Source organism: Anabrus simplex, chromosome 5 (genome assembly GCF_040414725.1).
Source record: "Anabrus simplex isolate iqAnaSimp1 chromosome 5, ASM4041472v1, whole genome shotgun sequence".
Lineage (NCBI taxonomy): Eukaryota > Metazoa > Arthropoda > Insecta > Orthoptera > Tettigoniidae > Anabrus > Anabrus simplex.
The window spans coordinates 223,971,071-223,984,941 of NC_090269.1; the positions used below are offsets into that span (position 1 = coordinate 223,971,071).

Genomic DNA, 13,871 nt, shown 5'->3' on the forward strand with positions numbered 1-13,871 from the left:
TTGGTTAATTCCAATGGCACGGGGCTGGGTTTATGTGTGGTCTTCATCATCATGTCATCCTCATCACGACGCGCAGGTCGCCTAAGGGAGTCAAATAGAAAGACCTGCGCCTGGCGAGCCAAACCCGTCCTGGGATATCCCGGCACTAAAAGCCATACGACATTTCATTTCACCGGTTAGGATCCTAAGTGGCTTTTTCATATAGATATCATTTTGAGATTGTGCATATTACTTCAAACTAACTCAGTAACATTTACGAATTTCAGGCATGGAATTTCACATATCCGCTTATAAATACTGCAATTACTGAGTCAACGATAACGTCCTTTATCAGAGTGTCCAGAGAGCAACTCAGGCTCTTCTCCAAAGATCCTGTAACATCATCAATAGACATGCCTGTAAATTTCAGTTATTTTACTCATCGGTGCAGTGCCCAGCTAATAATCAATAGTAGCTTATTTGTGTAACATGTTCGAATTACAGTCCAGGCAACAGAAAATAAAATAGAATTGAAATGTTGATTTTTGTAAAATATATGGTGGCATGTTTATGAGTGAGAATTCCTAAAAAGTGGCCGATGACCTTAGATGTTAGGCCCCTTTAAACAACAAGCATCATCATCATCATCATCATCATCATCATCATCATCATCATCATCATCATCACTTCCTAAAATGTTATTCATCGGATAAAATGATTGAAATTGAACGAATGTTAATTGTATATCGTGTACTATTGTCTTCAGGACGATTATTATCTATTTTGTGGAGCAGTGAACGCAATGGCTACATATGACGTCACGTTGCAGACGTTGTCATTATCTTATATACACTTTTGAACTTCACTCATCTGTGGTTTATGGGGTAGGTGTGATTTAATGTGTACGCAGAAGACCTTTCTGCGGAGGGATTTTTAATATTCACTGGTTTGAGAGAATGATCCTTCAAGCTTTATGCCGTATGTATATACCCATCCGAAACTGTGCATGTAAATACCATTGAGAGAAATGACATAGGTTTAATAACTGAGATGTTCATTAATGTGTTCACTTACAATGAATACGTTACAAAGTTAGTATTTTACCTGTAAAAAGGAGTTATCACGTCTAAATTCGAATTGTTGGGGTATACATTTCTACAATAGAGGAGGTGTTTCTACGTTACCGGTGATATAGTTGGTATATATAAAACGTAAATTCTCTAAATCCTGGATTTAATAATTAGCTTGTAAATTCATATACTAAAAAGCAATCCTCGTGGCATTCCATCAATTCATGAAATCTGTTATTTCTGAACAATATAGAATATCCCACTTGATTTCTTCTAGGAGGTGACTCATCCCTCTCTCGGTATTGTTCGTTGGACCAATGACACCCTATTGTCCTCACTATCTAACTAGAAACAAGTTAACTGAAGAGGCAAGATACTATGTTCTCATGTTTATAATTTTAAAGCAGTTGTAACGTATAATATTAATTATGTGTCGTAGTAAGTTTACAGTAAAACAGCGATACGTTTCTACTGTAGCATACTTCTAAATCTAAAGGTAACTCGGTATTGTTCTTTGGATCCGTTACACACTATTTTCTTCACTGTCTAACTAGAAATAAGTTAACGGAAGGGACAAGAGAATATGTTCTCATGTAAATAATTTAAATCCAATTGTGACGTATAATAATAATTGTGTGTCGTAGTTATTTTGAAAGAGCGATACGTTCTTAACATACTTCTAAATCCACTGGTAAACTCCTTAAATTGCTGATTTTTAAAATAAAACTTGATTTAGATAGTAAATACCATGTAAGAAAGATAGCACGGATTTACAATGTGCAACATAATTAGTTTTAATCCATATGTGCATACCGGTACCTGAATACTTCCAAATTGTAATTCTACTACAATTAAAAATCTAGAAAGATTGTAAACTTATGTTATGAATGTGGCTGTTAACTTGATTAATTTCCAAAGAATAAATTGCATTACGTTGATGGAGAAAACTGCGGAGAATGACTTACCGACGGTGTTAAGGAATACTAGAAGACAAATAGTCAATTCCTGGATGTGCTTCATCGTTCTGTATCCTCGGAGACAGCTGCAGTCTAATATCACTTAGCGAATCACATCGTTAATGGGGGGCTCTCGAGTCACTTTGGCACGTTGCGATCTGCCCGGTGTTCACAGTGAGCTTCCCTTAGCAATGCGTATAAAACTACGGTTGGCGCGCTACTAGCTCTGAGAGTTCGCCTGCTGGCTGGCGTTTAGAAGCTCTCAGGGCGCATGAGCCTCGCTAAAACCGATAGTGTTTATGATCAGCACAACAGAAGTCATGAGGCTAATTTTGAGAAAAAATAGATTACTTTAACCTTTTCCAACTAATTGTTGGTTAAATGATCGATTGTTCGAGTGAGGGTTGTGGCTTTTGTTGTCCAACGAGGAATTAGGAAGAATTAAATAATGATAATGTACATTCGCACGAAATTCTTAGGAATTCCATAAGAATATTTTCAGTACTGTCGTTATTCATATATCCTGAAAATTACCTAAAATGAAATTCGAGTTTGTGAGTGTTTCTTCAACAACTTCCAATGGTAGGTATGTTTCAAACACACAAGAATTCACCGATCATGTAAAGCAGTTTACGCCAGTCTCGTCTTGTAGAGGTAGACTACCTAGGTCTCATCTGGAGAGCCTTAGATTGGATTCGTGGCCAGTTGAAGGATTTTATTCTTGAGAGATATAACTGGGCTCATTTACTCTCGTGAGATCGTGATAGTACTGACAATCTCACCATGCGGGCCATGTGACACTCCTATATCTGCAAGGAATCTGGCTGGACAGTAGTAATCATAGCTGGCGAAGGACCTTAATGGACTTTTCCACCTTCGATTTGCTTTGCTCATAACTGGGTTAAAAACTTTCAGTCATTTTGATGGACTGGATTATTATTATTATTATTATTATTATTATTATTATTATTATTATTATTATTATTACGGGCGCAAGGACAAAAGAGTGGGGAGAAACGGCAGGGCCTAGGCTACTGGACAAACGAACACACAAACAGTTTAATTATGAAGATAAATCTTTTCTTTTCTTTATTTTAGTGTTTCACAGAGCTCGATAGCTGCAGTCGCTTAAGTGCGGCCAGTTTCCAGTATTCGGGAGATAGTAGGTTCGAACCCCCTCTGTCGGAAGCCCTGAAAATGGTTTTCCGTGGTTTCCCATTTTCACATCAGGCAAATGCTGGAGCTGTACCTTAATTAAGGCCACGGCCGCTTCCTTACCACTCCTAGCCCTATACTGTCCCCTCGTCGCCATAAGACCTATCTGTGTCGGTGCGACGTAAAGCAACTAGCAAATATATATATATTAGTGTTTCAATTTTCATTTCGAAACAAAAATATTAAATGTTAAAACTTAGATTCAGACGATGATACAACAACCAACATCAACAATATAAACTCTAGTGCTGCATAATTAAATGGGAAGCGGGAGCTCCCATTTTACAAGATTTCCTACTCAAAAATTAGACCTTTCATAAGAAAGATAATATTTGGTTTATCTGCATTAAGAAACTTGAACTACCAACAATAAATGTTTCAGTTGAGAGTGATATCGGATCTTCAACTTTGATTTACAGTGGTCTTACGGGCCTAGAGTTCACATCTAGGTACTTTTACATTAAAATATTATTGGATTTTACCCAACTTGACACTCGCTGCCCTTACTACGAGGGAAAGCAACAACACAAAGAATAGGAATCTGAAAGTCTAGAAAAAGCAGGAGCCGTAAAACGACTATAAATAAAGGTTAAATAGAAAAGGCCGAAAACAAAATAGAATGGATCCACTCAAGAAATTCTGTGACTTGACTTGTCATAAAACCTAATCGGGCAGAAGGCACGGTTACACAGAAGTAGGTCACTACGTTGTTAAATATACCGAAATTCAGATATTATAAAAGCTCAGTTACAAAAAAAGCAAAGTAAATATTTTGTACAAATATTAACCAGTATCTGGAAAAAATACTGCGGTGACAAGAAACCCCAAGAAAACCTTGGAAAGAGGCTGAAATAGATCTAAAATGACCTATTTTATTATTGAATCCATATATTTCGGGGCTACGGCAGTTATTTAAATCAAACTTGGTACTCTTAACACTTACTACCGGAAGACAAACTGCGTAGATGTATTACAACCCCAGCACGCGTGGGGAGGGAAGGGATGAGAGATAAATGTAATCGAAAATAGTATCCTGAATACATACATTTTAGGGTCGCTGAGATGAATTGTGACACTTCGAATTTTTTTAGTTTCCTTTCGCATAGGGGTGAGAAAAGGTGAAAAAATCCAAAATGACCGAGATAATGTACGTATGTGTGTATATCCCAGCATAGCTCTCAACCAAAACTGATGAAAGTATGGCTTACTACCTGGAAATAATACTGTGGAGGTAAGAGACCCCTAGCCCCCAGGGAAGAGGTGAAGTTTAAATTCTGGAAAACTACCAATATTTGAGTCTAATACACAGTTTATAGGGTCTGTGAGATGATCTGTGACACTCCGGATGCCGTTTAAAACGAAGTTCAGTCCCAGTCGACAGGGGGATACGAACGTACGTGTGTGTTCTAGCATACCACTCAACCAAACTTCGTACTCACATGACTCACTATCTGGAAGATATTACTACGGGGGAAAGATACCATTGGCACCCCTTGGGGCGGGCCTGAATTATAAAAAATACGGAAAAAGGGTGAAATATAAAAGAATGATAGTAACAATAAATATGAATGTACAGTCCATAGATTTCCGGGTCGCCGATGTGAATAAAGACACTCCGAATGTAATTGAAGTCCATGTCATCCCGCATCCGTATGGGGTTGAGAAGGGGTGGAAAGGAAAATGCCCAAAGTGAACGAAATTATGCATGTATGTGTGTTTCTTCCAGCATATTAGTACACATTCTTACAATATGAACAAAATACTGTTGGAGGAAATTACCCTTAGCACTCCTGCGGGAGGGGGGAAGGAATATACAGTAAAATGAACGAAACTTACTGATATCAATGCTGAATTCATTGTTTACGAGATCGCTTATTTGAAATGTGAGGCTCTGGATGCTGGTAAAGGCGACACTCCGCACATAAAAATATATTTATACCTAATGCATGGATTTTCACGAAACTTTTTAGGAATGTCACCTACATAAAAGTAGAGATTTCACGAACATTTCTTTCATAATATATTAATCATTTTTCCAAAATATTTTTAAATTTTTAATTCCATTTGTTCATGAAATTTAATCAACATGTTAATATAAATTCGTAATTAGGTAGATAATACTCCTTTTAAAAGCACTACGTTTAGGTTTTTCTGTAGGAGGATATATCGTAATAAAGTCTGTGTAATTTTAACGTTCTAAAATTTTGGACTTAAGTAATACTTCAGCCGCAGTCAGAATGGAGGCTGAGAAGGGGTTAAAATGAATGTAAAAGTAACCGAGATTATAATGTATGTTCCAGATTCTTAACGAAACTTGGTACACATATAACTTACTATCTGAAAAAGGTACTGTTGAGGGAAAACACGCGTAGAACACCTAGGGGAGGGGCAAAATACAGAATTGAATGAAAACGGCTGATATTAACGTCGAATCAATTTTTTACGAGGTCGCTGAGTTGAACTGTGACACTATGGATGCTGGTTAAGTCACACTTCAGCCGCAATCAGAATGGAGGTTGAGAGGGGGTGAATATAAATGTAAAAATTGGAATTTATGAATGTATATGGGTATGACTTACCATCCGTAAAAAAAAAGGAAATACTATGAAGATGAAACATCGCAACCCCTATAGGAATGGGGAATGGGAGGGGATAACATGTAAAAATAGTGGAAAATAACCTATATTAATGCCGAATCCATTGTTTATGCGTCTCCGAGATCAACTGTGACACTCTGGATACCGTTTAAGTCCACGTTCAGCCTCTTTCGAGACTGCGGCCTGAGATGGTCTTAAAAGTAAACAGTCTAAAATAACCGAGATTAGTGTTGAATCCACTGCCTCTGGGGATGCAAAGCTAATTTGTGACAGTCTCAATGACAGTTGAAATCGTGTATATCGTATGTAGTCTATAGTACGACAGGTAAATAACCATAATTAACACATTTTGACAGGATCAAACACTTCCCTGTCAATTTGAGCTTCGATAAAGACAAAGTTTTACTCGAAAATGAAATAATCTAAACTTAAAATCAAACACATCTAAACAACTCTAAAAGTTCATAATACATCGTAAAATATCAATCAACATGTCAAAAAAGAATTATTCTCTAACAATACAGTACAAATATAGGTGAATATCAAAAACTATCCGGGCAACGCCGGGTACTACAGCTAGTATTTCCATAATTCGTAGTTGTAAGGCGATTAAACTGTTGCCTACCACTACGGAGAAGCCTTACCCATGGAAGGATTTATTATTATTATTATTATTATTATTATTATTATTATTATTATTATTGTTATTATTATTATTATTATTATTATTATACAAATATTTAACACGGCAACTAACTTTCAAAGTGATTGATATAAAACACGAAATACTCGTAGTTAAAAGTTTTTATACTGTATAACATAAACTTGGCTTCTCAGAAAAGACGATGGACCTGTTTATTGTCGTCTTGAAAATCTCGGAGAGGAAGCTCTCCTTTAATTGGAATTACTCAAGGATATCAATTAAAAATATAACTCCGATTTCTCTAGCACCATTTAATAAGCCACAAAGAGTCTTCTTCTTATTCTTCTTCTTCGTCTCGTATAACTTCTATCATCACTTTTCTCAGATCTTGGTGAGGCTGTCGGGGCGAACTGTGTCGGTCATGTGTATTTGGCCCTGTTTTGTGGCCGGATAACTTACTGTATTAATGTACTTACTAATGCTTGTTTCTGTAGTGATTAATTGTGTGATGTGTTGTATGTATACTAACTGGAGTGTATTCGGAGTTAAAAATCCCCAACACGGCCAGTTATCGAACACGGACACTTTGATAAAAAGGCCCGACGCTGAACATCCACCATCACCAAAGGAGCTGGAAAATAATCAGTAAACACTGACATTAATAATAATAACATTGATAAGAATTTGTTGAACTAAATCGATTTAATTCACTTCTAATTGCATACGAGATTAATCTATTGTCCCTAACGATATCTTATCATGAAAATCGCAGTTTCACACAGCCTACTTCCTGAAAATATCTGTCATTCCGCTACACACAGTACACACAATAAAACGGATAACTTCTTATATTCGACTACACAAAAATGGGAAACTGTCATATTATTAAAATATAGAAGCCCCCAGTGCGCTCTGTAAATGGCCTGACTTCTAAAGGAAATATGTACGGAACATGAAGAGGACATAGCGACGTCAGGCTTACATGTGGTAGGTTTGACTCCGGAGCAGGGATACTCTTTATGTTTTAGTTTTCCCCGTCTCTTAATGTGAAATATCTCCTTTTACGCACAATCACAGTGAGTGACAGTGCAAGTGACCTGTATGTCATCAGGGTTTTACGAAGATGTTATAGGTAGAGCGGGGGGGGGGGGAGTGGGCAAACTGCACCAACAATGGTTAGCTACGTTCGCAAGTGCTCGAAATGATGACCTGCTTGGTTCATGCACATCTGTTCACTCCGGTTGATGGATATTCTAGTGCGCTCTAGCATAGCACGTGTTATTAATCTGAAGGTTTCGATTCCGATTCTTCACAGACGCTAGGAATGTTCTGGTACCTTTGCTGTATATAAACTATTTGATCCAAATTCCCCCACAGAGAGAAGTCTAAAGGTGTTAAATCCGGTGACCTGGCGGGCCAAGTGGCGCGTCCTCATCTTCGTACGGTACCCATTTTCATGGATGTGCCTCATTCAGAAGGTTACAGACGGCTAACATCCAATGTAGTGTTATTCCGTTCTATTGAAACCACATCGTTAAACGGTCTCCAAGTTGCACATCCTCGAGACGAAATGGGATTTCTTGGCGCATAAAGTACAGGTAGCGTGCGCCTCCTTAAATCGCCCTCAAAAATATACGGTCCAATAACGTGATTACCCGAGATTTTATATCATTCACTCCCCATTGCACTGGAAAGGCTGTCTGTCATATCCGGAGGTGACTGTCAACACTCCAATTGTGAATATTGTTGCGGTTAATGCTACCATTATTGTGGAATCTCGATTCGTCTAAGAATTTTCGACAGGAATGCTACATCGTCCCCCAGATTTCCTAACAGCCATTGACAGAAATTCATTCCAGTTTTGAAATTCCATCCGTGGAGTTCCTGGGTTTTGCTGTACATATTTGGGGTGCTATGTATTCGCATGCATTAATTGTAGTACGGAAGCCTGGCTGATGTTGACCTGTTATGCAATTGCCCGTGTGCTGTTGTGTGGGTTATTGCGAGCTGTGTCCAGACCAGATTATTCATTCTCATCATTCTTTACGGTCTTTTCTCGGACAGATGGTGTCGACAGTAATTTTGAAAAATAGAAAACTTAGTCACCAGAAAACTAAGTGAAGAAGGGGAGCGAGGGCACACACTCGTACGTTCTTACATTTTACAAAATCCCCATTACAGGTGGTTATATTAAGTCGCTAGATTGCCAAGAAAGCTTAAATTTTAATTTTAAACGAAGAAACAGCACTACCTTACAGTTAAAGCAAACGCAGGTCGACCTAACCACTCCATGCCAATGGGGAACTCTGGAATCTTCCCTTCAATCACCCGTAGATAATTTTCACACAATTAGATGATTATTCTGCCTTTACCTTGTGATACCTCCTTCTCACACCGGACTCCGCAGCAGCATCTCCCGGGAGAGATTTCCTCAGTTACGTAGAACACTCAAAGATACAGTGCAGATAGACACATTTGTTCCAAAATTCACAGTATCTAAAGAGAGGCTGACTAATAGTTCTGGAAAAATGATGGAACGAACAGTTTGGATGGTAGACACTAGCATTGGGGGACAGAACCTAATTGGTTGATAAACCTTCGAAAAGCGGTGACAATTCCAACCATAACGAATAAACAACAGAAGAGTGATCAGGTTATCAAATCTCCAAACGTAATTATTCTCGATAAGTTAGTAGCAGTACATAACACTAGATAACACTAGAAAATCAATAGTGGAGACATCTTGTGAAAATATTTCGAAATCCCTGGATCTGGTGAAGTTTGATCTGTCTTAAGTATATTACGCTATAGTCATACGGAATAGCAGGGAACCAAACTCAAAATCAGCTTAACTATTGTCCCAATAAAATAATCATAATTATAGTTTTTATTGTTTCTATTATTATGATTATTATAATAAGCATAACAATACTGTTATTATGGTGTAGATAGTCAACCTCAGATGCACTGAGTCTGCTTATGTGAAGGGTAATAAAGCACCTAGAGGGAACTGGGCCATAGAGTACTGCGCCGGAATATTACAATCTATATTCAAAATCACCGAAGAATTAGGGAAAAGTGGATAATATTTTGTGCTTATTGGGCAATGACACATGGAAATAATGAATATTTATGATTCATACACGCTGTTACCAATAGCCAAATTACGTACGAACCCAAGGCGTACGAGCAGGTGTAACTTGATAACAGCCACAGCCTACACGAATAAAAGGGAAGGAAAAGTGACTGCGGATGAACTTCAGAACTCTCACATGGACCGTACTTTATCACATATAGACCATTAAAGACAAAAGAACAAAAACATAATTATAACGACCAAAGGGATAACCTCTCTTTGATCTTTTACGACGGTGGTCACTAAATACTGAATTAACAGTTTACCGTGACATGCTTGTTAGTTCTGCCACCCACAATATACGGGTGAGTGAGAATATGAATGGCAAGTGATGTTGATGGAGACGAGAATTATCGTCCTAGTTTTTCATTTCTATCAAGATAAATGCTTAAAATTATTTCCAAAACGTATGCGGATATAATGTCATTATGTCGTAATGAACTGCAGAGAGGTTTCATTTAAACCCAGACTTTCATAATTAATCCTTCCCAGCATCTCTCTGGGGGGGGGGGGTGCAATTTCGTTCTTAATTCTCCCACGAAAGACCATAAACCACAGGGTCAAATGTGTTTTTACCCACTCCGACAACACGATATATTCTATATGAAGCTGTGATCCGTGGATATGTGTGACTGAAACATTAGACAACACTAGGCACAATTAAAAATACCTAGGTACATATTCTTCCCACTTTGAACCATTACTTGTGACCTTGCCTTCTTCTTTGTCAGTAATTGTACGAAAATTTCTCCATTAGGGTTGGTTTGTGTATGAATTTCAGTGGTCTTGTCAGAATGACACACACATTTGTAACTTCTGGTTTAGGGACGACAGTAACGGGAAACTACCTTCTCTTCATTTCCTTGGTATGTCTCATCATTGACGTCTTGGCCATCTATGACAGCTGGACAATCAACATACATACATTGAAGAATACATATTCCACAATCTACCTATCCAACTTGGCATTCATAGATTGACAAATGTGAAATAAGTATTTTTAATCAACGGACATTTTGCTAGCAATAATATTCATAATAGTATTTTAACAATTTATTGTTTTAAGTAATTGATATGGGGAGGGAAATAGTAGGTAGGCGAATATATAAAGCACAATTAAAAATAACTAAAGTTCCATGACATCGTCGTTCACATTCTAGTAAAGAACTGCTAATGTACCTTCGTTGGCGATAGCTAGCTTTTACAGTGAACTTTTTCTTCTATTATGAGCTAGAAAAAATGTAATCTTACTTGTCCTTTCTCTATCTCTTCCTTGACTTTGACAATTCGGAAATAACTGTGGTATGAGCTATACTAGTAACAACATTCCTTATGAAGTTCGTCCCTATGATTAATGATATGAATCTGTCACTAAAAAGGTCAGTTGGTGCGTGCACTTCAGTGTATGAGGCGGACTGATATGTAGTAGCAACCTCTGGTCCGACAGGAAGGCAACGGGCAACTAATTTTCTCTTCGTTTACTTAGTTCAGCTTTTCAGTAGCGCCTAGGTCAACTATGACTATCTATGGTGGAGCCCTCGGGCTGACTACTCAACATACATGTTACAAAGGAAATTCAGTCTTCAATATATTAGCCTCCGGTAAGAGGTAAATTGAAAGAGACGTCCACGCCTACACTGAAACGTATGATGAAGTGAAGTTCTTCTTCTTCATAGTACCGTATCAGGTCCCCCTGACGTTGGCGATCACTGTGGCGAAAGCAGTACGATCTCTTGCTAGGTGGAAAAGTCTTTCAACACTGTGAATTCCAGTCCGTTCTTTGATGTTTCCAAGCCATGATGTTCGCCTCCTCCCGACACCTCTTCGACCCTGTATTTTGCCTTGTACAATCCGCTGTAAGATGAGGTAACGGTCATTTCTAAGGATGTGGCCAAGGTAGGAGATCTTTCGGAGTTTTATTGTTTGAACGAGTTCCCGACTTGCTCTTGCCCTTCTGAGTACTTCTTGGTTCGTTAGTCGTGCAACCCACGAAATTCTGAGCATCCTACGGTGGATCCACATTTCAAAGGCTTCCAAGCGTTTCACTGATATATTCTTGAGAGTCCATGTTTCCACACCATATAGCAAGGCTGACCATATATAGCACTTGACCATCCTCTGTCTAAGTTTTAAATTTAAATAGTTATTGCAAAAGAAAAATTTCATTTTTGTAAATATGTTTCGTGCTATTGCTATCCTCTGTTTCATTTCTTTCTCGGGATCAAGTTGTTCAGTGACAATGGCACCCAGATATTTAAAAGTGGTTACTCTCTCAATCTGTCGATTGTTTAGTTGTAAGATTGCCTCAGCATTGGCACGTCTGCTGAAGATCATGAACTTGGTCTTGTTTGCATTTATTTTTAGTCCCATGTCCTCACTTACTGCACTAATATTATTGAGCATGAGTTGAAGTTAGTAATACAAAATGAATAAGTTTTCTCGGTTACCTCTTAGTAAACGGCGTACGCTTTAGAGTAAATAATTCTTGTCTCATTCGCCTTAGGACTTAACTTTCAACAGCAAGTTCTTCTGTCTTCAAACTACCAGCGATAATTATCATCAACTGCTAACAGATAGGGAACGAGCAACATATATAACAAAAGGCTCTGAATAGGAAAATAGAAGTAATGGCATTCATGCATATATTCTCAAATAATTAGAAAAGTGCAATGCTTTTTTTCTTGCCTAGCCTTTGTTTTCCCTTGAGGATAACGAAATACATTATGAATATCAACCAAGTAATTATGCGGAAATAGTAAAGATGTACGTATTTCTAAAACAGAGCAGGGACACTTAAATCTGTGTTTTCCAGGTACGCAAATTTTTGTAATTTAGCACTGAGCAACATCAAATTACGCGGTACTTGAGTTACTGACAGACTGTCCAGTTAAACAAACATAGATTGAGCGCAAGATAATGAAGATTCCCGTAGGTACACTTTTTTCAAAAACAATTGCACGTACGCATATCATATTTTCTTGTGAGTGTACAGAGGGTTTGTGTCTTCATCCAAGGTGAATTACATTTTGATAGTAGTTGAAATGAAATCTGATAAAATATTCAGTACGAGGAACGTACATTACCATGCTCTCATTATTTCTTAGGCGACTGTACACTAAAGATGGGAGTTACATACCGTGAATTACATTTTGATAGTAGTTCAAAATGAAATCTGATAAAATATTCAGTACGAGGAACGTACATTATCATGCCCTCATTATTTCTTAGGCGACTGTACACTAAAGATGGGAGTTACATATCGTAATATGTTAATGTATCCCATTCCATCACAGTAAGTTGTTCCAGAAATATTATGTCCCACCAGAGATCCTAATACAAAAGTAACTGTCTCAGCGACACCAACGGAAGGGTAGGGAGTTTCTGACGGACTAACGGATATGAGGAAGCATAGCAGCTAGTCTGAAGCCCGCACGTCTCGCAGGCGCGAGCGATAATGGTGCAACAGTTTAGAGGCAGTACAGATAATCCTACGCTGTTACTTGCTGGCCAGTTACGGATATTCTTTATTTATTTGAAGTGCTTTGTATTAGGCTCATCTGTGGTGATACATAGAGGAGCGTAGTTTCTCGAAACTGTTCCGCGCGGCGTTCCCACTTTGCTTCTCGTGTTTCACTTCGTTATCGACTGCAACCTGTGAGGCAGTGCAGCAACACCTGCTGATAACTTTTACCAGTTCAAAAGAAAGGAAGTTATACACAAAGGCAAGCCATTTACACAGTTGTCCATCGCATATTCCTAAACATCTTTCTATGACGTCCTCTGGTCCAGGTACGATTTATATGGACAAGAGCTCACTTACAGGGAAAGAGTTTCTTTTTTAAAAAAATTATGCCGGTTCGTGTAGTTCTGATAATGTACATGGTACTCAAATATCAGGTCCCAAAAAGTCATCGCAAGTCTCATCACGTGTATCTGTGCCTTCTGAAACTTCGTTGTCCACTGCAACCCGTGAGCCAGTGCAATAATACCTGCTGACAATTTTTACCAGTTCAAAAGAAAAGGAGTTATATACAAAGACAATCCATTTACACAGTTGTCCATTGCATACTCCTAACCTTCTTTCTATGACGGGAGCGAAGGATTTTGGAGCCTTTTATACTGAATTTAGAGAGCGAGTTGGCTACACGGTTTGAGTCACGTAGCTGTTAGCTTATTTTCGAGAGATATTGTGTTCTAACCCCACTGCCGCAGTCCTGAAGGTGGTTTTCAGTGGTTTCCCGTTTTCACACCAAGCAAATGTTGGGGCTGTTCCTC

At 38.2% G+C, this 13,871-nt stretch overlaps 1 protein-coding gene across 1 annotated transcript in view; it reads right to left on the reverse strand.

Moving 5' to 3' along the window:
• Positions 1-2,093, reverse strand: part of LOC136874453 (uncharacterized) — a 508,056-nt gene extending 505,963 nt beyond the window's left edge. Inside the window, exon 1 of the mRNA XM_068227908.1 lies at positions 2,015-2,093. Coding sequence (XP_068084009.1) covers positions 2,015-2,069 — 55 coding nt within the window. The 5' untranslated portion in view covers positions 2,070-2,093. The remainder of the gene's footprint in view (positions 1-2,014) is intronic.
• Between the last annotated feature and the right edge of the window lie 11,778 nt (positions 2,094-13,871).